Genomic DNA, 27,403 nt, shown 5'->3' with positions numbered 1-27,403 from the left:
ACAATGAATTTTTCTTTTACACGCATTCTGTAGCCCCTTTGTTATCCAAGGTTTGTCAACATACCATTTGTTACCCACTTTAGCCACAAGTGGGCAGTGTCTATTGTATAATTTGGAAATAATAAAAATAAATGATTAATATGATTTGTCAATATCCTCAACATAAATATATTCTAAGATTTTTAATAGTTACATCACTTATTATCCTTACTAAATTACTAGTGTCATTAAGATCATTTTTATCAACAGATAATTTCAAAGACTGTAAAAACAGGTAAATGATCAGACATCATTTATAAGTAATCCACCAGTAACAGTTCCCCTCAGTAACATTTGTTCATTTATTATCAATAAATGTCTCTGTATTTGTAGTCCCAAGCAAAATACAGTTAATCAACTCTGTTATTTGTGACTGACTATATGGATTAAAAAAAAAATCTATATTGAAATCTCCACAAAAATAAAAGCTTATCTCTTTTAATGGTGTTATACATTTCTATCACTTTGTCCTCAAAACTATTAATGTTGGAACCAGAAACTCTATAAACAACTTATAACTACATTTTTTTTTTTTTTTTTACATTTAATCTCTACAGTGATGCATTCCATAATATTTTCTAGATAAAAGGACAAATTTTTAACAATTTCACCTTGACAAATTGTTTTAACATAAAGTGCAAGGCCCCTGCCCCGTTTATTCACCCTGTTTGTAGAAAAAAGTCATGTTCCTCAAGCTGGACATCATCCTCTTGATCATTTTAAACCATGTCTCAGAAATTGCAATAGCTGAACAAAATGTTTACTGAATTTTTTAAACAGTGCTGAATTTTTGGAATGTTCATAGAGAGACTCCTACTATTAAAATGTATAATTGAAAAAGTCCCATTTGTCATAGAGTAATCCCTAAATTGTTCCTCAGTGAAGTACAGTATTTGCAATGATGAATAATGTTGTTTAGGAAAAAACAACCCGGGTCAATATTATATTCAATGTTATGAGCTCTATGTTCAATACAGGCAAAGGTTTTCAGAATGAGCTCCCGTGCAGAGGTAAATTGAAAAAAGTCAGTTAATAACATATAGTAATCATAATCCACAGGCAGAAAAATGCAGCTGAATGAAATCTAATTGCGCAATATAAACCTGAAGAGAAATTGCTCAGAATTTGTCCAATGACAAGAAACATAAGAAAAAACAAGTCATTTGAGAACATTTTTCCACGTAAGAAAGCAGTCACTTAAAATTTTTCCAAGTCAGAGAGCTGTCTTACCATCATGTCTTTCGCTTTCTCAGGAGTTCCATTTAATTTGATCAACACTTTACAATTCTTTGTCTATGTCGCTTGTATTTTCTTTGGTTTCTTAAGGATTCTGGCTTGTTTTGCTATGTCAGCGTTTTTCTTTGTCAGGTGTTCATTTACGTACATCTCTGTTCCTCTCAGCTTTTTAGTTTGTCGCTGCAACTTGTTCTTAACTTTTGTGTTCACGAAAGGGATAACAATGGCAGGTTCTGCAATATCACTGTGAATGTGGATGTTATTCAAGGAAAAGAACTGGATGATCTGCTGCTCCAGGGAGTGGATTTCTCCGGCGTTGCCGCCTATTTAAATGCAGACCATTTAAGTTTTAAGCAGAAACAAGGTGATAATCAGTGAATTGCTGGTAACGCTCAAATGACGCATGCACAGTGAAAGGCAGGGCGGACTGATTTTTAGGGGAGCCCATTTGGTCTGCCACACCGGGTTTTGCCTGATGGTAGCCGGCTGCCATTGGTGCGTGGGCTAGCGGGAACCAGATATTAAATATTTAAAATATTTATATGGATGACCTGAGCAACAGGCTAAATAAATCAAATCAATTTTATTTATATAGCGCCAAATCACAACAAACAGTTGCCCCAAGGCGCTTTATATTGTAAGGCAAAAGCCATACAGTAATTACAGAAAAACCCCAACGGTCAAAACGACCCCCTGTGAGCAAGCACTTGGCGACAGTGGAAAGGAAAAACTTCCTTTTAACAGGAAGAAACCTCCAGCAGAACCAGGCTCAGGGAGGGGCAGTCTTCTGCTGGGACTGGTTGGGGCTGAGGGGAGAGAATCAGGAAAAAGACATGCTGTGGGAGAGAGCAGAGATCAATCACTAATGATTAAATGCAGAGTGGTGCATACAGAGCAAAAAGAGAAAGAAACACTCAGTGCATCATGGGAACCCCCCAGCAGTCTAAGTCTATAGCAGCATAACTAAGGGATGGTTCAGGGTCACCTGATCCAGCCCTAACTATAAGCTTTAGCAAAAAGGAAAGTTTTAAGCCTAATCTTAAAAGTAGAGAGGGTTGTCATGTTGGCTGCTATTATAGAGGCATACGACCTTGATATAGCCAGATAATGCAGGCAGCTACAACCCCTGGCAAAAATTATGGAATCACCGGCCTCGGAGGATGTTCATTCAGTTGTTTAATTTTGTAGAAAAAAAGCAGATCACAGACATGACACAAAACTAAAGTCATTTCAAATGACAACTTTCTGGCTTTAAGAAACACTATAAGAAATCAAGAAAAAAGATTGTGGCAGTCAGTAACGGTTTACTTTTTTAGACCAAGCAGAGGAAAAAAATATGGAATCACCCTGTAAATTTCATCCCCCAAACTAACACCTGCATCAAATCAGATCTACTCTGACACTGACCCTATGCCATGACATTGACCCTATGTGTCTTTTTACAAGGAATGTTTTCACAGTTTTTGCTCTATGGCAAGATGCATTATCATCTTGAAACATCCCCAAACATCCTTTCAATTGTCCAAAATATCAACGTAAACTTGTGCATTTATTGATGATGTAATGACAGCCATCTCCCCAGTGCCTTTACCTTACATGCAGCCCCATATCATCAATGACTGTGGAAATTTACATGTTCTCTTCAGGCAGTCATCATTATAAATCTCATTGGAACGGCACCAAACAAAAGTTCCAGCATCATCACCTTGCCCAATGCAGATTCTAGATTCATCACTGAATATGACTTTCATCCAGTCATCCACAGTCCACGAATGCTTTTCCTTAGCCCATTGTAACCTTGTTTTTTTTTCTGTTTAGGTGTTAATGATGGCTTTTGTTTAGCTTTTCTGTATGTAAATCCCATTTCCTTTAGGCGGTTTCTTACAGTTCGGTCACAGACGTTGACTCCAGTTTCCTCCCATTCGTTCCTCATTTGTTTTGTTGTGCATTTTTCGATTTTTGAGACATATTGTTTTAAGTTTTCTGTCTTGACGCTTTGATGTCTTCCTTGGTCTACCAGTATGTTTGCCTTTAACAACCTTCCCATGTTTGTATTTGGTCCAGAGTTTAGACACAGCTGACTGTGAATAACCAACATCTTTTGCAACATTGCATGATGATTTACTCTCTTTTAAGAGTTTGATAATCCTCTCCTTTGTTTCAATTGACATCTCTCGTGTTGGAGCCATGATTCATGTCAGTCCACTTGGTGCAACAGCTCTCCAAGGTGTGATCACTCCTTTTTAGATGCAGACTAACGAGCAGAACTGATATGATGCAGGTGTTAGTTTTGGGGATGAAAATTTACAGGGTGATTCCATAATTTTTTCCTCAGAATTGAGTGATTCCATATTTTTTTTCCTCTGCTTGGTGTAAAAAAGTAACCGTTACTGACTGCCACAATCTTTTTTCCTGATTTCTTATAGTGTTTCTTAAAGCCAGAAAGTTGCCATTTGAAATGACTTTAGTTTTGTGTCATGTCTGTGATCTGCTTTTTTTTTACAAAATTAAACAACTGAATGAACATCCTCAGAGGCTGGTGATTCCATAATTTTTGCCAGGGGTTGTATATGCTCAAAGGAATATGATCCTACACAAATTTCATACGTGCAATCTTGATGTTAAGTTAACCTTGTTTCGCTCAGATTTCAACAAGTTGAGACTGTGGCCTGCTTCCATAGTCGTGTCCATAAAAATCATAGAGGGATATGCTTTCCAAACTTAATACCCATTACTATATTGGATGATGTTGAAATTGAGGATGGCCCAGTGGTTGTTCCAGCAATAGCAAAGATTTCGTGTCTCCTACCTACAACGCGCGTGGAATGTCTTAAACCTAAAACTACTTCTAGGCATCTTATATATGCTACTCTGGAACCACCCCTAAACCCAAACAGTTCAACTGCCAACCCCATTGAGGTCCATAGACTGGGTCTCATTGACATAAGATCACTGTCCTCAAAATATTGTTGATCAATGATCTAATGATTGATCATCACTTAGATAAGATTGATGATGTGAAACCTGGCTTAAACCTACAGCTGTCCTCTCCTTAAATGAGGCCTGCTCACCAGCATATACATTTAGTCACGTCCCTCTTGATGCGAAGCAAGGCGGGGGTGTTGCTCTTATTTATAAATGTAGGTTTAGCTTATTAGCTTTTGGGGGTTACAAATATCACTCATTTGAGCATCTGATTCTCTGCTCTGCTCAGGATATTACATATTGCCAATGTCAGAAGAATAAAAATCAGTCTTATTACTTTGTCACTGTATATAAGCCTCCTGGCCCACATTCTGAATTCTTAGATGAATTTGGTGCGTTCATCTCTAACTTGTCAACTAGTGTAGATAACATTCTGATCATTGGTGACTTTAACATTCATATAAATAAGCCTTCTGTTCCCCTCTGCAAATCATTTATGGAAATTGTGGATGCATTACGATTTCGGCAATGCATTCGGGATTTGACGCACATTAGTGGAAATACCCTGGATCTGGTTCTCGCACGTGGTATCACGAATATTGACATCATGCCTCTTACATCAGTGGTGTCTGATCACTCACTTATTAAGTTTACAGTTTCACTGCCGTGTTTAGTTGAACAACAACCTTATATATCATTACGGCGATGCATCAACTCCTCAACTAGGACTGATCTCGAAGCTAGAGTGCCTGATGTCTTAGCTTCACAACTGACAAATACCCAGTCAGTACTTGTGGATAGTTTAAACTCAGTGCTCAAAACTACACTCGACATGATTGCACCACCTGTGTTAAAACCGCGCTCCCCCAAATCACAGTCACCTTAGTTCAATGATTATCTGCGTGACCTCAAGCATAAAGCAAGAGGTCTAGAATGGAAATGGCATCGTTCAAAAGTAGAAGTATGTCACCTTGCGTGGCGTGAGGCTATAAACATGCATTATTGGCTACAAAGCGGACTTACTACTCTGATTTGATCAACAAAAACAAGCATAACTCAAAGTTCTTGTTCGACACTGTGGCAACACTTATGCATGGACAACCACCTGTAGTTCGCTCTCCTTTTACAGCACAAGATTTCCTGGATTACGTTGGGAAGAAAATAGAAGACATCAGGTTAAACATATCCCGGCATGCCTTAACCCAGCCATTACACCCTGCTATTGAGGTGGGCGCCACTACTGAGGTATTACCTAGATTTACAGAATTTGATAGTATCTCACTAGGCATGGTGACAAAACTTGTAATGTCAACAAAAAGCACAACCTGTTTATTTGATCCTATACCAACAAAACTGTTCAAGGACCTGTGGCCCACTCTTGGGCCGACTGTGCTGGAAATTATTAATCTTTCTTTAACTTCTGGATCTGTTCCTAAATGTTTCAAATCTGCAGTGATTAAACCATTACTTAAGAAACCTAATCTCGACTCTAGTGTATTGACAAAATATCGGCCGATATCAAATCTATCCTTTTCTCTAAAATTCTGGATAAAGTGGTGTCACGGCAGCTCGTAGACTATCTTACTGAGAATAATCTCTTTAAGCCACTGCAGTCTGCTTTTAGAAAATATCATTCCACAGAGACAGCTCTCACTAAAGTGGTGAATGATCTTCTGCTTACAATGGATTCGGACACCACTACAGTTCTGTTGCTATTAGATCTCAGTGCTGCATTTGATACAGTGGATCATCATACTCTACTTGATAGGCTGGAAAATCATTTTGGGATTACTGGGAGTGCCCTTGCATGGCTGATGTCATACTTGACCTGTCGTTCTCACTGTGTTTTGTACAGTAACACTAACTCTAACCTTAGTGACATGAAATTTAGGGTTCCACAGGGGTCTGTCTTAGGCCCCCTGCTTTTCTCCCTTTATAGCACCCCTTGGGCACATATTGTGGCATTTTGGGATTACCTTTCACTGCTATGCAGATGATACTCAGTTATACATGCCGATAACTGCTGGTAATCTTGTTCACATAAAATCCTTAGAAGATTGCATTGCAGCAGTGAGAAGTTGGATGTCTAGAAACTTCCTACTTTTAAACTCTGATAAGACTGAAATGATGGTTCTTGATCCAGTGAGACATCGGCATCAATTTGACCAGCTCGTGTGTCATACATCACACTGACAAAGTGAGGAACCTTGGGGTAATTTTTGATCCTCCGTTGTCCTTTGGCGTCCACATTAGAAATATTACTAGGACTGCTTTCTTCCACCTGCGAAATATAACGAAGATTCGTCCCATCCTGTCTATGGCTGATGCTGAGACCCTGATCCATGCATTTATCTCTTCTAGATTGAACTACTGAAATGTTCTATTTTCTGGTTTACCGCAGTCTAGCATTAGGGGTCTCCAACTGGTTCAAAATGCTGCAGCTAGAGTTTTGACACGAAGCAGAAAGTTTGACCACATTACACCCATTTTGGCATCCCTTCACTGGCTTCCTGTCCCAATGAGATCAGATTTTAAGGTTCTGCTACTAACCTATGTATAAAATTATTCAGGACTGGCACCCTTCCCTACCTAGCTGACCTAATTAAACCTTATGTACCGGCCCGGGCTTTACGTTCTCAGGGTGCAGGACTACTTTGTGTCCCTAAGGTGAATAAGAAGTCTGCGGGTCACAGAGCTTTCTCTTATCATGCCCCTGTTCTGTGGAATGATCTCCCTGCGTCAATAAAACAGATTCTGTGGAGATTTTCAAGTCCAGACTTAAGACACACTTATTTTCCCTTTCATATGGCTAGCATACTGGTACAGCTTTGTTTTACGCTTTTTACTCTTTTAACTCATTTATTAGTAATTGGAGCGGGCTGCGGCCTCAACTTTACCTAAATTCTGGGTCTTTTAGTGAAGCTTAGGGCTAGTGGCCGGCGATCACCTTAGTATTTCTGTTTTTCTTGTTTAATACTGGAAAATTATACAGTATTTTTTTGTCTTTCTGATGCCTGATTCTGTTTTTTCTCTCTGTTTAAGGTGCAGCTCCATCCAGAGATGGGAGCTGTATTCGTGTTGGCGATCCTCCTGTTCTGTGTGCCAATGGCATTTCTTGTATATTCGTCCGTGAATTGTTCTGTGAATTGTTCTGTAATTTATGTCTGTAGCATGGCCCAAGCAGAGGGTCACCCCTTTGAGTCTGGTCTGCTTGAGGTTTCTTCCTCAGAGGGAGTTTTTCCTTACCACTGTTGCTCTAGGGCAGTGGTTCCCAAAGTGGGCCGTGCGCCCCCCTGGGGGGGCGCGGCGTCATTGCAGGGGGAGCGCGACAAGGCTAAATATAAACAATATACTTTGTGTTGGACAGCTAGCAAACCATGGCAAATGTCAGCGGACCTCCAGGGAAACATAAGGGCAATAATGACACTGCAACAGACAATACTAAAGCAAAGTCAAGAAAATATGACGATTCATATCTCGCCCTCGGCTTCACATGTACAACGGTGGATAATGAAGAGAGACCACAGTGTGTGCTGTGCCTCAAAGTGCTAGCTTCGGACAGCATGAAGCCAAACAAGCTAAAGCGTCACTTAGAGACCTTACATCCTGCACACACACAGAAGCCTGTGGAGTTCTTCAGGAAAAAACTTCTCAGCTGTCGTGCACAACAGAATATGTTTACAAACGCAGCTGTTTCTACATCAAATGTGCAACTTGCCTCTTATAAAGTAGCCTACAGAGTTGCAAAATGTAAAAAACCACACACCATCGCTGAGGAATTAATACTGCCTGCAGCTATTGATATGGTTTCCACGATGATTGATGAAACAACTGCCAATAAACTAAAGACTATACCTCTATCAAACAATACCATTGCAAGGCGCATCTATGACATGTCAAAAGATATGGAGGAGCAGCTCAATGACAAATTACGAGACAACCGTTTTGCTCTGCAGGTGGACGAAGCCACGGACAGCAACAAGGACTGTTTATTAATAACATATGTCAGATTCATCGATAGTGAGGATTTGAGGGAAGATTTGCTTTTCTGTAAACCTGTAAAAAACAGGGCCACTGCGGATGAGTTGTTTAACATCATTGACACTTACTTGAAAGATGCTGATTTAAAATGGGAGGACTGTGTGGGAATCTGCACAGACGGCGCTCAAGCAATGGCCGGGAGACGGGGAGGGCTGCAGGCGCTCATCAAGCGCGTCTCCCTAGACGTGCAGTGGACGCACTGCATGATACACCGAGAGGCACTCGCTTCCAAACAGCTGAGTCCTGAGCTGAATGATATTATGACCGACATTATTACTACGGCAAACTTCATCAAAACACGACCTGCCAAAGCCCGGATTTTCTCTGCCTTGTGTGAGGAGATGGGCTCCGACCACACAGCTGTACTGTTCCACAGCGAGTCCCGGTGGCTGTCACGGGGGAAGGTTTTGTCCAGGGTGTTTGAATTGCGGGATGAGATCAAAATCTTCCTGGAGGAGGAGGGTAATGAGCTTGCCCACAAGTTTAAAGATAACTTCCTCATGAAGCTTGCATACCTGAGTGACGTTTCAAAAACTTAATGAACTTAATCTGCAGATGCAGGGCACTAAGACACACCTCCCACCGCTGGCAGATAAAATCACATCATTCACAAGAAAACTAGGGATGTGGAAGCAGCGAGTTACGGGGGGGAATATAGACTCATTTGAAAGCTTGAAGTCATTCACTGATTCAAACAAGCTGCAGAACACAGTGATCCTATGCATGAAAAATCACATCTCTGCCCTTAAAACACATTTCCAAAAGTATTTTCCAGTGCAAGATTCATCAAAATATGACTGGATCAGAGACCCCTTCAGTGCAACTCCAGCTGATGACTTTAGCACAGCAGAGGAAGAGCAGTTCATTGATGTCACCTCAGATTCAAGGATGCGACTGGAGTTCAAGTCCAAGACATCGTCTGCATTTTGGAGTGGAGAAGGAGTACCCACTGCTGGGCAGGAGAGCCTTGACCACACTCCTCCCTTTTGCCACATCCTACCTGTGTGAGATAGGTTTTTCTGCTGTTGCCTCCATCAAGACAAAGTACAGATCAAAACTGGACATTGAAAATGAACTGAGAGTGGCTGTCTCACAGCTGCACCCAAGACTGGGGAAGATCTGTGACACAAAACAAGCCCACTGTAGTCACTGACTTATTGCAGGGCTGGAAGAAAACATATTCAAGATGTTCAATGTTTTATTCACAGGGAAATGTTCATCCTCAGACATTCAGAATTTTAAAAAACAGTTATAAGCTGTGGTTGTTATTATTTCTACAAAAGTTCAAAGTTTCATTGAGGTTTATTCTATATAAACAATAGTTTGTGACTGAGTGTTTTTGTCATACATTTACATGTTGATGTGTATGGTCAGGGGTAGGGGGGGCCTGAGACAATTTTGATTGGCCAAAGGGGGGCCTGGCAGAAAAAGTTTGGGAACCACTGCTCCAGGGGTTGGTAAGGTTAGACCTTACCTCTGAAGCGCTTTGAGGCAACTCTGTTGTGATTTGGCGCTATATAAATGAAAATAAATTGAAATTGAAATTGAGACTGCTCGCCTACAGTAGTGTTCAGAATAACAGTAGTGCTATGTGACCAAAAAGATTAATCCAGGTTTTGCGTATATTTCTTATTGTTACATGGGAAACAAGGTACCAGTAGATTCAGTAGATTCTCACAAATCCAACAAGACCAAGCATTCATGATATGCACACTCTTAAGGCTATGAAATTGGGCTATTAGTAAAAAAAAAGTACAAAAGGGGGTGTTAACAATAATACAACCCCTGGCAAAAATTATGGAATCACCGGCATCGGAGGATGTTCATTCAGTTGTTTAATTTTGTAGAAAAAAAGCAGATCACAGACATGACACAAAACTAAAGTCATTTCAAATGGCAACTTTCTGGCTTTAAGAAACACTATAAGAAGTCAAGAAAAAAAGATTGTGGCAGTCAGTAACGGTTACTTTTTTAGACCAAGCAGAGGAAAAAAATATGGAATCACTCAATTCTGAGTGTCCTGTCTTTTGAGCAGGAAGACAGTGTGAGCAGCTGCACCACATCATACCGCTGATGTGGAGAACAATAAAATAAAAACCAGCTATATAATTAGTGAATATCACTGGGTTGATATAAATAATACATAGAAGGGGACGCAATACAGAAACCCGTGGTTAAATAACCCTGGTAAAAAACAAATGTAATCACGGGATTCGAACCCCACTCTGATTACCAGATGGAAATGTTACCACTGTGCTACCATTGCTGGCCTGTATTAACTGCGGAAAAATGCCTGAAATCAACAAGGACATGGAGGAGGTGCGCTGTGGGTGGGCACTGCAACCCGGCAAAAAGTGAAAGATGTTTTTATATATATATATATCTCCACGTGAGGACAGCAGGCAGAGACACGCGCCTCACGCAGGAATGTTGTAAGTTCATGTCCTTCCAAACACGGACCATGTTCTCAAGCTGGGGACATCCAAGAGCAGAGATCTTTACAGTCGTGGCTGTGAGTGGACAAAGTTGGGCCCAGGTTGCAAATTTGCCTGCATTATAAAACACCTTTACATAAAGAAAGGGTCTGAAATGTGACTACATGGGCACAGAACTTCAACTTGGTCTGATAGACCTGTCATGAAAACTGGAAAAGGTTTTGCAAAATTAAAAATAAAATTACCTCCAAAAGGAATACAGTATTGCCAATATTGAAATGAGGTTTCCTTAAAATGTAAAGTTATAAAAGGTCATTCCATACTTATGAATACAAATAAAATGCACACTAGGGCTCTAATTTAGATATTACACTGCCATTGAAGAATAACATCTTCTAGGCCAAGACCAATATTTCCACATTCCAATTAATTTTTTTAATCAAATGGTATGGTTTTTCAACCTAGTTTGAAACACAGCACATGCTTATTTATTGGGCACTGAATAAAGTAGTTACCAAAAGATATTAAAGCAAAATAACAGCTCATTGTTAAATTTCCACATTTTGTAGTTACATAGTTTTTTGATGGTCCCTAGATTTCCCATTTGCCAAATGTCTGAATATCAAATTTCACCTCGCTCTAAATCAGATACTGCAAAACGCTGTGATTTGTCATGTTCACTCCTTCCTCTCTTGTCATATCTTAAAAGTTTTTGCAGAGCGCCCACTGATTTCATTTCGATCGTGGATCAAATACGTTTGGCAGAACAGTCCGCAAATATTACCAGCTTCACAACATGGAGTCAGAAAAAGACAATCAAATGACCCGCAATTCATGGAGGAAATTGTATACCTTACCTTTGGTTTGGAGGTTGATGATTGTATAAAGAAGCTCGTTGAGAGAAAAATTAATCCAGAAAAAGCCACTGTTCCTGTTGCAAATTTCATAAAGGCACGACGGAGAACTCTAAAAGATTAATGCGCATGTCAACGTCATTGCATGGCCAAGAAGTTACAGAGCTGGAGAAGCATAAATCAGGCTTTAGGATTTTATGGTACCATTCCTCAGCAGACTTAGAGAAAAAAAAAAAAAGAGTGACTTGACTAAATGTTATCCTTTTAATGCACATAATTTCCAGCTCTTATTTAAGGCAGGCGTTTAAGTCATTAAATGAAGCAGGTCCTGATTCAGGATTCCCCGTAGATTGTTTGGTACCTCCTGGCTGTAACTAATCCATGACATACATATGACAGATTTTTTTGTTACATTTTATACTTATAACAGAGTTTGTCTGTTTTACACATACAACAGATTTCCATTATAGCAGGCAAAATTCACTATATGCGAGTTTTACTGTACACCACTTTCTCCATATACAAGTCGCTTAGAAATATGATACAGGACCAGTGAAACAAGTAAATAATTAAATAAGTGTGCAAAACACTGTACCCAAAATCATTTTTGTGCATTTATCAGGTATACTGATCATTATCACCAACAATATTTATCATATTACAAACTGATAATGAAATATGTGAGAAACAATCACTGGCACATTGTTCTAATTAGCCAGAATTTAAGACAAAGTATGACACTTGTATAAACCAGAATTTGAGTTCCTTTCTTAAAATGAACTTGTTTCAGCTCACGAACAATGCACTCAACGTGTCACTGCCTGTGATCACACACCAGGCAGATATTATTTTATCTGGATGTGATGATCTGAGCCAAAGTCTTGCTTCCAAATGAACTCCTGACAGTAATGGTATTCATGGTTACAGCTAACGGCACATGTATAGACAGCCAGCGTCCCCCAGTCAATACTAGCACCGGTGGAGTCGACACACAGACTGTTTAATAGTTGAGGCATCACCTAGACAGACAGAAATAGCTTGATTTCAGTTGTCACATTACAATTAAAGTCTAGTCCATAAGTATCAAGTATAAGTACAGTTGTGTTCAAAATAATACAGTGTTTAAAAAGGTCAACAAAAGCTTAAAACACACACACACGCACGCACACACACACACACACACAACACCATAAGCCATCTGGAGGCATGAAGAGCTGTCAGGATGAAAAGCTGGGCAAATGTTGTACATGCTGGTTGTAGTGCATTTTTCTCTGAAAATCAAAGTAAAATGGGTCATTTCGGACAGTGTTCAGCAAGATTGTTCTTTTAGGGTATAGGGGCTGCAGTTTGTCAGGTGACCCCCAAAACTGAATTGAAGCCACAGTACACTGTGAAGACAGTGAAGCACAGTGGATCAAGCATCATGATATGAGTATGATTTATCAGACTCTGGTGTCCAGTGATGAAAGTGGGCCATGGAAAAAAAGCCCTAAGCCCCTGGCGGGGTGTCTGGGGGTCCTCCCCCAGAAAAATTTGAAATCTCAGATGCATTCTGGTGCATTTTCAGGTCTATTTCCCCCCCCAAAAAAAAAAATCTCAAAAAAATTATTTGTTTTTGTTGTTGCTGGGTCAGGTCAATGTTTTCCACCCCAGTCCGTTCACACAACTCAGAGGGAGTTTTTCCTTACCACTGTTGCCTGTGTGCTTGCTCTAGGGGTTGGTAAGGTTAGACCTTACTTGTATGAAGTGACTTGAGGCAACTTTGTTGTGATTTGGTGCTATATAAATTAAATAAATAAAAAATAAATATACTGCACACCCCTAGTTCACAGGCGCCAGAAGCTGGCCGACTTCATGCAACACAGATGCAAAGCAGTTCTCAGAAATGGTCATACAACTAAATATTAGTTCAGTGATTCACAGGAAAACAAAATTTTCAAGCATTTTTTAATTTATACAGTAAATGCTTGAGTTTGTTAAGGCTCTCTGTCACACCTCAACAATTTAGCCAGCATATGCCAATGTATGAAAAACGCGTCTAATACGCTGGAAATGTCAAATACGTTATGCAGCTGTCACACCATGACTATTTAGCCAGCATATACTGACTGCCCCATTTCCATCGAGCAGTACAGGTCGGTACTGCATAGTATGGTACAGGTCAAAATGGTTAACTCCACCGCTGGCAGAATCCTTTATTTGGCAGGTGGAACACGTATATATGGATGAGCACATCACTGAGCACGCGTACGTTGTCCCACAGCGTCTCTTCTCCACTCAGAGGCAAAACAGAGAAATTTAACATTTTTTATTTTATTTTTCCCGGGCAACCACAGCTCGCCATTGATGAAAACACCATTTGACAAGTAGAAGCCACCATTCTGGAGGATCGCTGCATAACCATTCGCCAACTGACCTAAGATGTCAAGATCAGTTTGAGGGCTCTGTTAATAAATCATCCATGATCATTAGCACATGCGGTATTTGTCTCCATGATGGAGTCTCCAGTTGCTCATACCTTTCCAGAAGCAGGGACAAATCATATACTACCAGGACCTTTTGGCCATGTGCCAAGAAAACCAAGAGGACTTCTTTGTCAGACTAATCATGCAGGATGAAACATGGGTCCATCACTATGATTCACAGACTAAAGCCCAGTCAAACCAATGGAAGCATTATGCCTCACCACCTCAAAATGAGGCACGTGCCCAACCCTTGGCGGGCAAGGTCAGGCTCACGGTCTTTTGGGACCAACATGGAGTAGAGATGATGGATACCACAATTACTGAGACATAAACCAAGAGGTGTGACATGCGTCTACTAGCCGGATGGTATCGTCATCAATGGTAGACTGTGGTTGCTCTGGAATGGGAGCCGTTTCCACTGATGCCCGACCATACTTGAACTTACAATGCCAGTACTTGACTACGTCATATGATGGGGCATCCACCCCATAAGTCTCATTCATCTCACTGAACTTCTCCGATGGTGTGCAGCCTCTCAAGTAAGGAGCCTGATGACCATTCTGCATTCAACTGTCTCCATTCAGGTCAGGGGACAAAGATCTTTACTCCATCACTAGTGTTGATCTGAGGAGAGGGATTAAGGTTGCTAAATGGCCTATAAAGGCAAAATTGAGGACTTGGTCTCAGATGATCCAAGACGTGTGGCAGGGGCTGCAGCATCTCACCAATTACAAAAGCAGCATCAAGGCAATAACTATAAGAAATGGAGTCTACTGGCAGAGGAGATGAATAATTTCTTTGCTCACTTTGAGACCAAAAGCTCCTCCACTCCACACCTTCTGGTCGCCCACAAACCGGCCCTGACGATCCAACAGCACGAGGTAAGGCAGGTTTTTAAAATGGTGAATCCTTGGAAGGCCGCCGGCCCCAATGGGATACCTGGAAAGATACTGAGGGCATGCTGCAATGAACTCTCTCCTGTCTTCACCACCATCTTCAACTCATCCCTCGCCCAAGCCTCCGTCCCCCCTTCTCTGAAATCAACAATAATTAACCCTGTCCCAAAGAAACTATCTTCAAGTAGGCTAGCGGACTACAGACCTGTGGCTCTCACCTCCCTCATAACAAAGTACTCTGAGAGACTGGCACGCAAACACATTCATGCCAGCCTCCCTCCATCTTTGGACCACCACCAACTTGCATTCAGGCCAAACAGATCCACAGATGACACCATATCCATCACTCTCAATACAGCTTTGAATCACCTGGAATGCAGGAACAGCTATGTCAGGACGCGCTTTGTGGATTATTGCTCCGCTTTTAACACCATTATCTCAGACATCCTGGTCAATAAAGTGCTGTCCCTCGGCCTCCCCCCACCAACCTGCAGCTGGACCAAAGACGAGTGCAGCCTTAAAATGCAAGCTAACCTTAATGTCGAGGCTCTTATTCACAACGGTGCATGTGACATTTTGTTCCAAGATGCCAGTGCTGTCATAGCTGACTCTGTCATTCAGTGTAGGTATCTTTCCAAAACAACATCTGGTTTTTGAAGTCCGTGTCCTGTCAGTCTCTGAGTCTTGGAGTTCGCTCCTCAAATAAAATTACCAGGAGGGGATCAACAGGCAGCAAATCCCCTACACTCACAAAAAGCTTTTTCCCACATGCCATAACCACACTAAACAATCATTGACAATAACCCCCTTCCTTTCACGCTGCCTTCTTGCATATGTTTACTTGCACATTTACCTGGTCGCATTGCACTTTATACTTGTGTATTTTACATTGGTGCATTTTATTATGTAACTCTAAATTTATTTTATGAGTACCTAGTGGAGTTGCAATCCTAATTTTGTTGTTCTGTAATCAGTTCAATGACAAAGGTTTTCAATTTCAATTATCACACCTTACTCTACCTTAGCACCTGTAAAAAAGAAACCATTAGGAGTTCAGGGCTGCAAATTACCATGTGACCTATAGAGATATGTATTATTATACATGGGCAATTTCAGCCTCCTACAATACCCGGAAATTGGTCAGGGAAATCTTTAATGAACAGTCCTCGTCCTTACTATTTTAAGCACACTGTTATTATTTTGAACACAACTGTATCATCAAAATGGGCTTGAGTTCACAAACATCAATCACTAAGAAATACAAACGGCCTGATATTGTACAGTCAATCTATCTTGAGTATACAGTTCTCAAAATATGAGTGACTGTGCAAGGAGAGTAGTGAGGGAAGCTACTAAGGCACACATGACAACAGTCAAGGAGTTATAGGCTTCTCTGACTGTGGGTGGAGAAACTGAATAGTGCAACTTTGAATTTTTCAATTCCAAGGCCACAGGTAATCAGAGTTACCATATTTTTTGTAGTATTTTTGTACACTCTTGTAGTGTATTTTTTATTACTGGCATTTATTCTTTTGTTATTGCAGTTTATTTTTGTTTAGTGCTTTAATTTTGGGGGAAGTTCTATATAAATAGCCATTATAATCACAATTATTAATAGTAAAGGTGAATTTTCAGTATATACATAAGTCTCCCAAACTAGTTAAAAAAAACAAAAAACATGATTTATACCAGGGGTAGGCAACCTGTTCCAGAAAGAGCCATGAGGGTGCAGGTTTTCTTTGCAGCCACTGACTCCACCAGGTGATTTCACTGATTCCATCTGCTCAAAGTGATATTAATCAGTAAAATCACCTGGTGGAGTCAGCGGCTGCAAAGAAAACCTGCACCCTCATGGCTCTTTCTGGAACAGGTTGCCTACCCCTGATTTATACTCTGGAAAATACGGTATATGATTCAACCAACCAACCTGAAACTCAAATGTTCTCTTGGCTCCACAGGTACATGGTGGGATATCCTGATGTGAAGGAATGTGCTGAGAAGAGACCCACAAAGGAGTGCCACCTCGACTGTAACGCACCACCTAAAAACACAAAAAATGTGTGGAAGAACAACATCTTTGTATGTCGCTCAGTGCATAGCAACAAGAGCACTGTGTTTTATTCTGTAAACAGCCTTTTTACAACCCCTGGCAAAAATTATGGAATCACCGGCCTCGGAGGATGTTCATTCAGTTGTTTAATTTTGTAGAAAAAAAGCAGATCACAGACATGACACAAAACTAAAGTCATTTCAAATGGCATCTTTCTGGCTTTAAGAAACACTATAAGAAATCAAGAAAAAAAATTGTGGCAGTCAGTAACGGTTACTTTTTTAGACCAAGCAGAGGGAAAAAATATGGACTCACTCAATTCTGAGGAATAAATTATGGAATCACCCTGTAAATTTTCATCCCCAAAACTAACACCTGCATCAAATCAGATCTGCTCGTTAGTCTGCATCTAAAAAGGAGTGATCACACCTTGGAGAGCTGTTGCACCAAGTGGACTGACATGAATCATGGCTCCAACACGAGAGATGTCAATTGAAACAAAGAAGAGGATTATCAAACTCTTAAAAGAGGTTAAATCATCACGCAATGTTGCAAAAGATGTTGATTGTTCACAGTCAGCTGTCTAAACTCTGGACCAAATACAAACAACATGGGAAGGTTGTTAAAGGCAAACATACTGGTAGACCAAGGAAGACATCAAAGCGTCAAGACAGAAAACTTAAAGCAATATGTCTCAAAAATGGAAAATGCACTACAAAAGAAATGAGGAACAAATGGGAGGAAACTGGAGTCAATGTCTGTGACCAAACTGTAAGAAACCGCCTAAAGGAAATGGGATTTACATACAGAAAAGCTAAACGAAAGCCATCATTAACACCTAAACAGAAAAAACAAGGTTACAATGGGCTAAGGAAAAGCAATCGTGGACTGTGGATGACGATGAAAGTCATATTCAGTGATGAATCTCAAATCTGCATTGGGCAAGGTGATGGATGATGCTGGAACTTCTGTTTGGTGCCGTTCCAATGAGATTTCTAAAGATGACTGCCTGAAGAGAACATGTAAATTTCCACAGTCATTGATGATATGGGGCTGCATGTCAGGTAAAGGCACTGGGGAGATGGTTGTCATTACATCATCAATAAATGCACAAGTTTACATTGATATTTTGGACACTTTTCTTATCCCATCAATTGAAAGGATGTTTGGGGATGATGAAATCATTTTTCAAGATGACAATGCATCTTGCCATAGAGCAAAAACTGTGAAAACATTCCTTGCAAAAAGACACATAGGGTCAATGTCATGGCCTGCAAATAGCCCGGATCTTAATCCAATTGAAAATCTTTGGTGGAAGTTGAAGAAAATAGTCCATGACAAGGCTCGAACCTGCAAAGCTGATCTGGCAACAGCAATCAGAGGAAGTTGGAGCCAGATTGATGAAGAGTACTGTTTGTCCATGACTCAGAGACTGCAAGCTGTTATAAAAGCCAGAGGTGGTGCAACAAAATACTAGTGATGTGTTGGAGCGTTCTTTTGTTTTTCATGATTCCATAATTTTTTCCTCAGAATTGAGTGATTCCATATTTTTTTCCCTCTGCTTGGTCTAAAAAAGTAACCGTTACTTACTGCCACAATTTTTTTTCCTGATTTCTTATAGTGTTTCTTAAAGCCAGAAAGTTGCCATTTGAAATGACTTCAGTTTTGTGTCATGTCTGTGATCTGATTTTTTTCTACAAAATTAAAGAACTGAATGAACATCCTCCGAGGCCGGTGATTCCATAATTTTTGCCAGGGGTTGTAGCTTCTGTTTTACCTGGTGTGGTTCTGGATCAATCCTCTTTTTGAACTGTTGGAATATTTCATTGTCTTCAGTTTCGTGTGTAGCCATCTCCTCCAGTTCAGTCTCACTCAGTGCTGTATAGACAACAAAAGTCAGGATTAAGGACTGAATGTTTTGGTTTTATCATATTACAGGATAACATAACTTATAACAGAAACACCAGTTTTTCATTCAGATGGACAATAAAACAATTATCGAAAGTCATCCTTCTCTTCCTCATCTCTATGTGCGCTCAGCATTTTGACCAGTTTTCTCCTCACCATCTATTTCTGCACCACTGAAAGACCTTCACCTTTGTCTTCATCAGAGCTTCTATAATCAGCGCTCTTTCACCAAATGCACCACAGCTGGCCCTGCCAGACAGATGTTGGACAACCACCATATAGACTGTGGTTTGAATTCAGGTGCGTGCTTCATGTCTCCTTCTACATCCTTGGACAAGACACTTTATCTGCACTGACCCAGTCCACCCAGCTGTAAGAGAGTAATGGCCTTGAATTGGGATGATGCCTGTGTTGGACTTGTGTCTTGTCCAGGGGCAGTCCTAAAGCCCTCTCTTACACCCAGTGCAAGGCGCAGTGTAGGTGTCACTGCTAATTTCCACCCGACACAGTTGTCATTTTTATATCCTGTGTCCGTGTCCTCTAAATGACAATGCAACTTGCACTCATGTGGGTGTGTTGATTGAAAATGAGGCGTGAAAAGACACAGAGCTGACGCATTCATATTCTCTACTACCAGAATGGGTTTGCACCTTAGACCACCAAAAACCAGTGCGAAAGCCCAGTGATCCGTGGTTGAAACCACCTCATCCCATTTATTGGTAATTTCTTAAAATACTGCTGCCACTTTTGTTGTATGTCTGATTCTGTCATTTCTAATTCCATGCAGATTTTTAACTCAACACATTCGTGTCTCTTTAATTATTTTGTCTGATATAGTGAATGACTTCTTGCGAGTGCTGTGTCAGACATAGTTTAAAGTTTACCATCTGCCAAAGCAGTACAATCCAGACTCCTCTGAACACTGCTGTCATCCTCTTGCTCACACTTCTTTTTATCGGTTTGCTCCTCCTCAGGCTCAGTGACCAGTTCGGTTTCAGGAAACAGGAAGGGGAATAAATTGTTAAAGGATGCCTCTGTATATAAAAAAAAAAGAAAAAGAAAAAAGAAATGGACAATAATTTTCTGATGCCAAAAAGGTGACCTTATGTTCACATAATAACTGCAAAATGTAATCAGTTTGTCACATATGCAATAACTCAGACATCACGATGATAAATACTTAAACCTTGACAATCCTATTTACAAGCTTCCTGTATGTCTATTAACAGCTTACATATGTACATCAATGGCAACATAGCCTCTTCTTAATCACTGTTGATTAATGATGTAATTATGGATGATCACTTAGATATGATTGGGTTATGTGAAAACTGGCTTAAACCTACAGTCTTCCCCTAAAATGAGGCCTGCCCACCGGTATACACATTTAGTCACGTCCCTCATGATGTGAAGCAAGGCGGGGGGTTGCTCTTATTTATAAATCTAGGTATAGTTTATTAGCTGTTGGGGGGTGTATAATAAATGTTATTGTGCTGTTTTGCACCTGTCTTAACGTAACCCTAAGAATTTAATTTTGTTTTAGCACTCTGGGGTCAGTCTGAACTGGGAGCGAAGAGCTGGATGTACTTGTTATTATTACACTGATAGCACGACTTTGTTTTTGTAGCCACTAACGACTGGGAGTGAAGCATGCTGGGATCATTCTGAACTGGGAGTGAAGCATGCTGGGATCATTCTGAACTGGGAGTGAAGAACTGCTTTTATTATGTCTTTGTAATAGAGAAAATAACTTTCAGATGCCTGTTGATTAAAGAAATTATGTGCGCCAGGGAGGTTGAGTTGGCCACTCACCCTCCCTTCGCGGACACACTAGAAAAGAGGGAGTAGAACCATGCTTCAACAGAGTCTGCTGCGGGTTAACGTACGAACGCCCAGCCGGTTGACAGGCGCACTCTGCTGAAGGTGTTGGCTCTCCACCTTAAAGGCGTCACGGTAAGAGAGAAAAATGCGCTGCAACCACTTGTGTTTGATGTAACTGCTTTTGTGGGGAATAAATATACGCCTTTTTATTCTAGCAAAATGCAGTCTGTGTGATCATTTCTGTGTGCCGATCTGACCGAACCTTGTGTTTCAAAACAGGGGGTCACAAATGTAACTTGTTTGAGCATCTGATTCTCCGCTCTGCCTATGATGCTACGTATTGCCAAGGTCAGAAGAATAAAAATCAGTCTTATTACTTTGTCACTGTATATAGGCCTCCTGGCCCATACTCTGAATTCTTAGATGAATTTGGTGTGTTCATCTGTAATCTGTCGACTACTGCAGATAACATTCTGATTATTGGTGACTTTAAGGTTAATATAAATAAGCCTTCTGATCTCCTCTGCAAATCATTCATGGAAATTGTGGATGCATTAGGATTTCAGCAATACATTCAGGATTTGACGCACATTAATGGAAATGCTCTGAATTTGGTTCTCGCACACGGTCACAAATATTGACATCATGCCTCTTGCATCAGTGGTGTCTGATCACTCACTTATTTGGTTTAGTTTCGCTGCCATGTTTAGTGGAACAACAACCTTATACGTATATCACTGCGGCAACGCATGAACTCCTCAATTACGAATGAACTCGAAGCTAGACTGCCTGCTACCTTAGCTTCACGTTTGGAAAATGCCCAATCAGTAGACAGTCTTGTGGCTAGTTTAAACTCAGCGCTCCAAACTACACGCGACATGATTACCCCCCCCCCCCCCCCAAAAAAAACACAGTCACCTTTCAGTGATTACTTGAGTGACCTCAAGCATAAGGCTAGAGGTCAAGAATGGAAATGGCGTAGTTCAAAATTAGAAGTATTCCACCTCACGTGGCGTGATGCTATCTTAGACTATAAGCATGCATTACTGGCTACAAAGTGGACCTATTACTCTGATTTGATCAACAAAAACAAGCATTACTCATAGTTCTTGTTCAACATGGTGGCAACATTTATTCATGGACAACCACCTGTAAGTCGCTCTCCTTTTACAGCACAAGATTTCTTGGATAACTTTGAGAAGAAAATAGACAACATTAGGTTAAACATATCCCAGCATGCCTTAACCCTGCCAATACACCCTACTATTGAGGTGGGCGTCATTACTGAGGTATTACCTACATTTACAGAATTTGATTGTATCTCACTAGGCATGCTGACGAAACTCGTAACGTCTACAAAAAGCACAACCTGCTTATTTGATGCTATACCAACAAAACTGTTTAAGGACCTGTGGCCCACTCTTGGGCTGACTATTATTGGTCTGGAAATTATTAATCTCTCATTAACCTCTGGATCTGTTCCTAAATGTTACAAATCTGCAGTGATTAAACCATTACTTCAGAAATCTTCTTGACCCTAGTGTATTGAAAAACTATAGGCCTATATCAAATCTATCATTTTGCTCTAAAATTCTGGAAAAGGTGGTTTCACGGCAGCTCGTGGATCACCTTACTGAGAATAATCTTTTTGAGCCACTGCAGTCTGCTTTAAGAAAATATCATTCCACAGAGGCAGCTCTCACAAAAGTGGTGAATGATCTGCTTGCAGTGAATTTGGACACCACTACAGTTCTGGTGCTGTTAGATCTTAGTGCTGCGTTTGATACTGTGGATCATCATATTCTACTTGATAGGCTGGAGAATCATTTTGTACAATAACACTACCTCTAACCTTAGTGACATGAAATTTGGGGTTCCACAGGGGTCAGTCTTGATCCCCCTGCTTTTCTCCCTTTATATAGCACCCCTTGGGCACATATTGTGGCATTTTGGGATTACCTTTCATATTACCTTTCATAATATTCCAACAGTTCAAAAAGAGGATTGATCCAGAACCACACCAGGTAAAACAGAAGCTACAACCCCTGGCAAAAATTATGGAATCACCGGCCTCGGAGGATGTTCATTCAGTTGTTTAATTTTGTAGAAAAAAAGCAGATCACAGACATGACACAAAACTAAAGTCATTTCAAATGGCAACTTTCTGGCTTTAAGAAACACTATAAGAAATCAGGAAAAAAATTGTGGCAGTCAGTAACGGTTACTTTTTTAGACCAAGCAGAGGGAAAAAAATATGGAATCACTCAATTCTGAGGAAAAAATTATGGAATCATGAAAACAAAAGAACGCTCCAACACATCACTAGTATTTTGTTGCACCACCTCTGGCTTTTATAACAGCTTGCAGTCTCTGAGGCATGGACTTAATGAATGACAAACAGTACTCTTCATCAATCTGGCTCCAACTTTCTCTGATTGCTGTTGCCAGATCAGCTTTGCAGGTTGGAGCCTTGTCATGAACCATTTTCTTCAACTTCCACCAAAGATTTTCAATTGGATTAAGATCCGGACTATTTGCAGGTCATGACATTGACCCTATGTGTCTTTTTGCAAGGAATGTTTTCACAGTTTTTGCTCTATGGCAAGATGCATTATCATTTTGAAAAATGATTTCATCATCCCCAAACAGCCTTTCAATTGATGGGATAAGAAAAGTGTCTAAAATATCAACGTAAACCTGTGCATTTATTGATGATGTAATGACAGCCATCTCCCCCAGTGCCTTTACCTGACATGCAGCCCCATATGAGACATATTGCTTTAAGTTTTCTGTCTTGACGCTTTGATGTTTTCCTTGGTCTACCAGTATGTTTGCCTTTAACAACCTTCCCTTGTTGTTTGTATTTGGTCCAGAGTTTAGACACAGCTGACTGTGAACAACCAACATCTTTTGCAACATTGCGTGATGATTTACCCTCTTTTAAGAGTTTGATAATCCTCTCCTTTGTTTTAATTGACATCTCTCGTGTTGGAGCCATGATTCATGTCAGTCCACTTGGTGCAACAGCTCTCCAAGGTGTGATCACTCCTTTTTAGATGCAGACTAATGAGCAGATCTGATTTGATGCAGGTGTTAGTTTTGGGGATGAAAATTTACAGGGTGATTCCATAATTTATTCCTCAGAATTGAGTGATTCCATATTTTTTTTCCCTCTGCTTGGTCTAAAAAAGTAACCATTACTGACTGCCACAATTATTTTTCCTGATTTCTTATAGTGTTTCTTAAAGCCAGAAAGTTGCCATTTGAAATGACTTTAGTTTTGTGTCATGTCTGTGATCTGCTTTTTTTCTACAAAAATAAACAACAGAATGAACATCCTCCGAGGCCGGTGATTCCATAATTTTTGCCAGGGGTTGTACATGCCATGTCTCATGCACATAAAATCCTTAGAAGATTGCATTGCATCAGTGAGAAGGTGGATGTCTAGCAACTTCCTACTTTTAAACTCTAAGACTGAAATGATGGTTCTTTGTCCAGTGAGACATTGGCATCAATTTGACCAGCTAACGCTTAGCCTAGGCTCGTGTGTCATACATCACACTGACAAAGTGTGGAACCTTGGGGTAATTTTGATCCTACATTTGATCCTTTGACCTCCACATTAGAGATATTACAAGGACTGCTTTCTTCCACCTGCGAAATATAGCAAAGATTCGTCCCATCCTGTCTATGGCAGATGCTGAGACCCTGATTCATGCGTTTGTCTCTTCTAGATTGGACTACTGCAATGTTCTATGTTCTATTTTCTGGTTTACCACAGTCCAGCATTAGGGGTCTCCAACGGGTTCAAAATGGTGCTGCCAGACTTTTTTTTTTTTGGTAACTTTTTATTTATGGTATTTTTGTCACAATAAGAACACTGAGAAAAACAGAGAGGAAAAACAAAACAAAACAAAAAACAAAAACAAATGAAAACTTGAGGTCATTAAGTAAATGCACATCACGATCAGTACATAACTGATTAACCTATGTTGTTGATTCTGTCATTCATGTAAACGGACCATTTTCCCCACCCTCTCTCTCCAATTTCTTTTTGTAGCTGTAAGGAATAGGTCATCTGCTCGAGTAGGTGTAAATGTTTTACAATGCCAACAAATGTGCCCACAGTAGGGGTGTCTTTCTGAAGCCAATATTTAGTGATTGCCTTCTTCCCTGCAGCCATCAGAATTTTTTAGGAGATACTCATCATCTTTGTCCAATTCCTCAGAAAAATTACCTAAATACAGATAAAGAAATGTTGCATCCACACTAAAACCCAAAACCTTAACAATAACTTCTGTCACCTCCCTCCAGTAAGTCTGGATGGGGGGGCACAACCAAAATATGTGGGCATGGTCCGCCATGTTTTCTCCACATTCTCTCCAGCATCCCAGCTGAGTGTCTGTTTGTTTGCTTTTTTGCTTAGGGGTTATAAAGAAGTGAATCAGATTCTTCCAGCAAAAGTCTCTCCACCCCAATGAATTAGTAGTAGTTGACTGTGTTATCCAAGCGTTCACCCATATGTCCTTTGTTATTATAATGTCCAGTTCTTTTTCCCAGCATTGCTTCACATATTCTGTGGAGTCCTTCTAAAGAGATGTGACAGCATGGTACAGTTTACTTATCAGTCCTTTACTGCTCCTGCAGTTATATGCATCAACAAATAACTGAACAACTTCAGACCATTCTTTCTGGTCAGAGTCCCTAACCTCTTTACAGAAATAATCAGAGATTTGTAAGTATCTGTAAAAATCCTGTCTCCTCAACCCATAGACCTTACATAAATGTTCAAAACTATGAGCTGTTCTGTCTGTAACTATTGTACATAGAGATGTGATACCACGATAAACCCATTGTTTGTATCTGAAATCATACAATGATGGCTTATAGTCAGGGTCATAAGCAGGCCAACTGGGTAGTTTTACCTCCCTCTGGAGCTGATAGCGTTGAACAATTTCAAACCATATCTTCAATGATAAGTTCACCCAGTCACTCTCTGTCTGTGGTCTTGCCTTATCCCTGTCAATACAACCTATTAATGATTGTAATGGGACATCTGTTAAAGATGTCTCTATGTCTTTCCATTTAGCTTTATAAGATGGGTTGCATAGACATACAAGTGGCCTTAGCTGAGCTGATATATAATAATCCTTTAAGGATGGGAGCGCCATGCCCCCCTGCTCCCTTGATAACTGGAGTGTGGAAAACTTCACCCTTGGCCTCTTATTGTTCCATACAAATAATGAAATGTGCCTATTCCATTCTCTGAATTGTTTTGTCGTAATGTCTATAGGAAGTGACAAAAAAAAGATAAAGTAATCTGGGCAAGATGTTCATCTTAACTGTTCTAATTCTATTGCCAAAGTCAAGGGGGAGGAGACTCCCATCTATCTTAAGATCCTCATATTTTTTTTTTTTACTAACATTGTTATAATTACTTTGGAATAGCTGAGACAGATCTTTAGTCAAATATGCTCCTAAGTATTTAATTTGGGTAGAATGCCAGTTGAGCGTATATTTTAAGTTCCTGTGTGGGAGCAAAATTAAATGTCATAACCTGTTTTATTTATGTTGAGAACATAACCTGAATATTTCCCATATGTTTCCAGCATGTCCATTAAAATAGGTAGGCCAGTGGCTGGTTCAGACAATGGAACAAGTACATCACTGGCATATAGACTTACTTTGTATTCCTCTCCTCCAATGGAGATACCTGTTAGTTTTACCTCCTGTCTTATGGCCTGGGCCAAAGGCTCAATGAACAGGTTGAAGAGACTGGGGCTGGCAGGACAGCCCTGTCTACATCCTCGCTCCAAGCTAATAGGATCTGAAAGACTGCCATTTACCTTAATTCTAGCTATAGGGGAGGAATAAAGTGCTTGAATACAACTGATAAATTTATTCCCAAAGCCAAATCTCTTCATTACTGAATAAAGAAAGTTCCATCCCACAGAGTCAAAGGCCATCTCTGTGTCTAAACTTAAAATAATGGCCTTTGACTGTGTTTTGTTGATATTTTCAATAATATGGAGGGATCTCCTAATATTATCCTGTGTTTGTCTATTTCTAATGAATCCGTTTTGGTCCTCATCTATTAGATCATACACTGCAGTTTCCATTCTCTTTGTTAAGATTGTTGCATAGAACTTATAGTCAGCATTTAACACACTGATTGGTCTATACCCTTTGCAATCTGTCCTATCCTTCCCTTCCTTAGGGATGACCGATATAAATGCCTCTCTCCAAGATGGAGGGGGAGGTCCTCTAATATGTAATTAAAGCATGTGTCAAGAAGGGGTACCAAATGTTCTTTCATGGTTTTGTACCATTCTGGAGGGAATCCATCCACTCCAGGTGACTTATTATTCAGACTTGAGATGGCATCATTTATCTCCTCCCTTGTTATTGGTTGGGTTAGTTTTTCATTGATTAGTGTACCAATATTTGGGAGGTCTAGGGAATTTAGAAACTCGGTTATTGATTGCGTATCTGCCTGGTCCCTATCAGAGTAAAGAGATGTATAGTATTTCTCAAAGGATTTTTGTATGTCATCTAGATTTTTAACAATCTTATTTGTAACAGGGTCTTTTATCTTATGAATTGTATTTTTAGCCTGTTGCTTCTTTAGTCTCCAGGCTAGCAGCTTTGATGCCTTGGGGCCAGCCTCATATTATCTTTGTTTCATAAATCTGAGTTTTTTCTCCACCTCCTCACTAAGTATTTTGTCTATATC

The 27,403-nt window shown here is 40.2% G+C and overlaps 1 protein-coding gene across 1 annotated transcript in view; it reads right to left on the bottom strand.

Annotated features, from left to right (window-relative positions):
* Positions 1-12,305: 12,305 nt before the first annotated feature.
* Positions 12,306-27,403, bottom strand: part of pdcd2 (programmed cell death 2) — a 59,968-nt gene continuing 44,870 nt past the window's right edge. Inside the window, exons 5-8 of the mRNA XM_034187559.1 lie at positions 19,734-19,883; positions 18,719-18,819; positions 16,819-16,932; positions 12,306-12,549 (exon numbers count right to left, since the gene is read on the bottom strand). Of these exons, the coding sequence (XP_034043450.1) occupies positions 12,376-12,549; positions 16,819-16,932; positions 18,719-18,819; positions 19,734-19,883 (539 nt within the window). The 3' untranslated portion in view covers positions 12,306-12,375. The remainder of the gene's footprint in view (positions 12,550-16,818; positions 16,933-18,718; positions 18,820-19,733; positions 19,884-27,403) is intronic.

The sequence above is a fragment of the Thalassophryne amazonica genome, chromosome 2 (assembly GCF_902500255.1).
Source record: "Thalassophryne amazonica chromosome 2, fThaAma1.1, whole genome shotgun sequence".
Taxonomy (NCBI): Eukaryota; Metazoa; Chordata; class Actinopteri; order Batrachoidiformes; family Batrachoididae; genus Thalassophryne; species Thalassophryne amazonica.
Note: the sequence above shows the minus strand (reverse complement) of the source record. Positions and strands in the feature narration are given on the sequence as shown.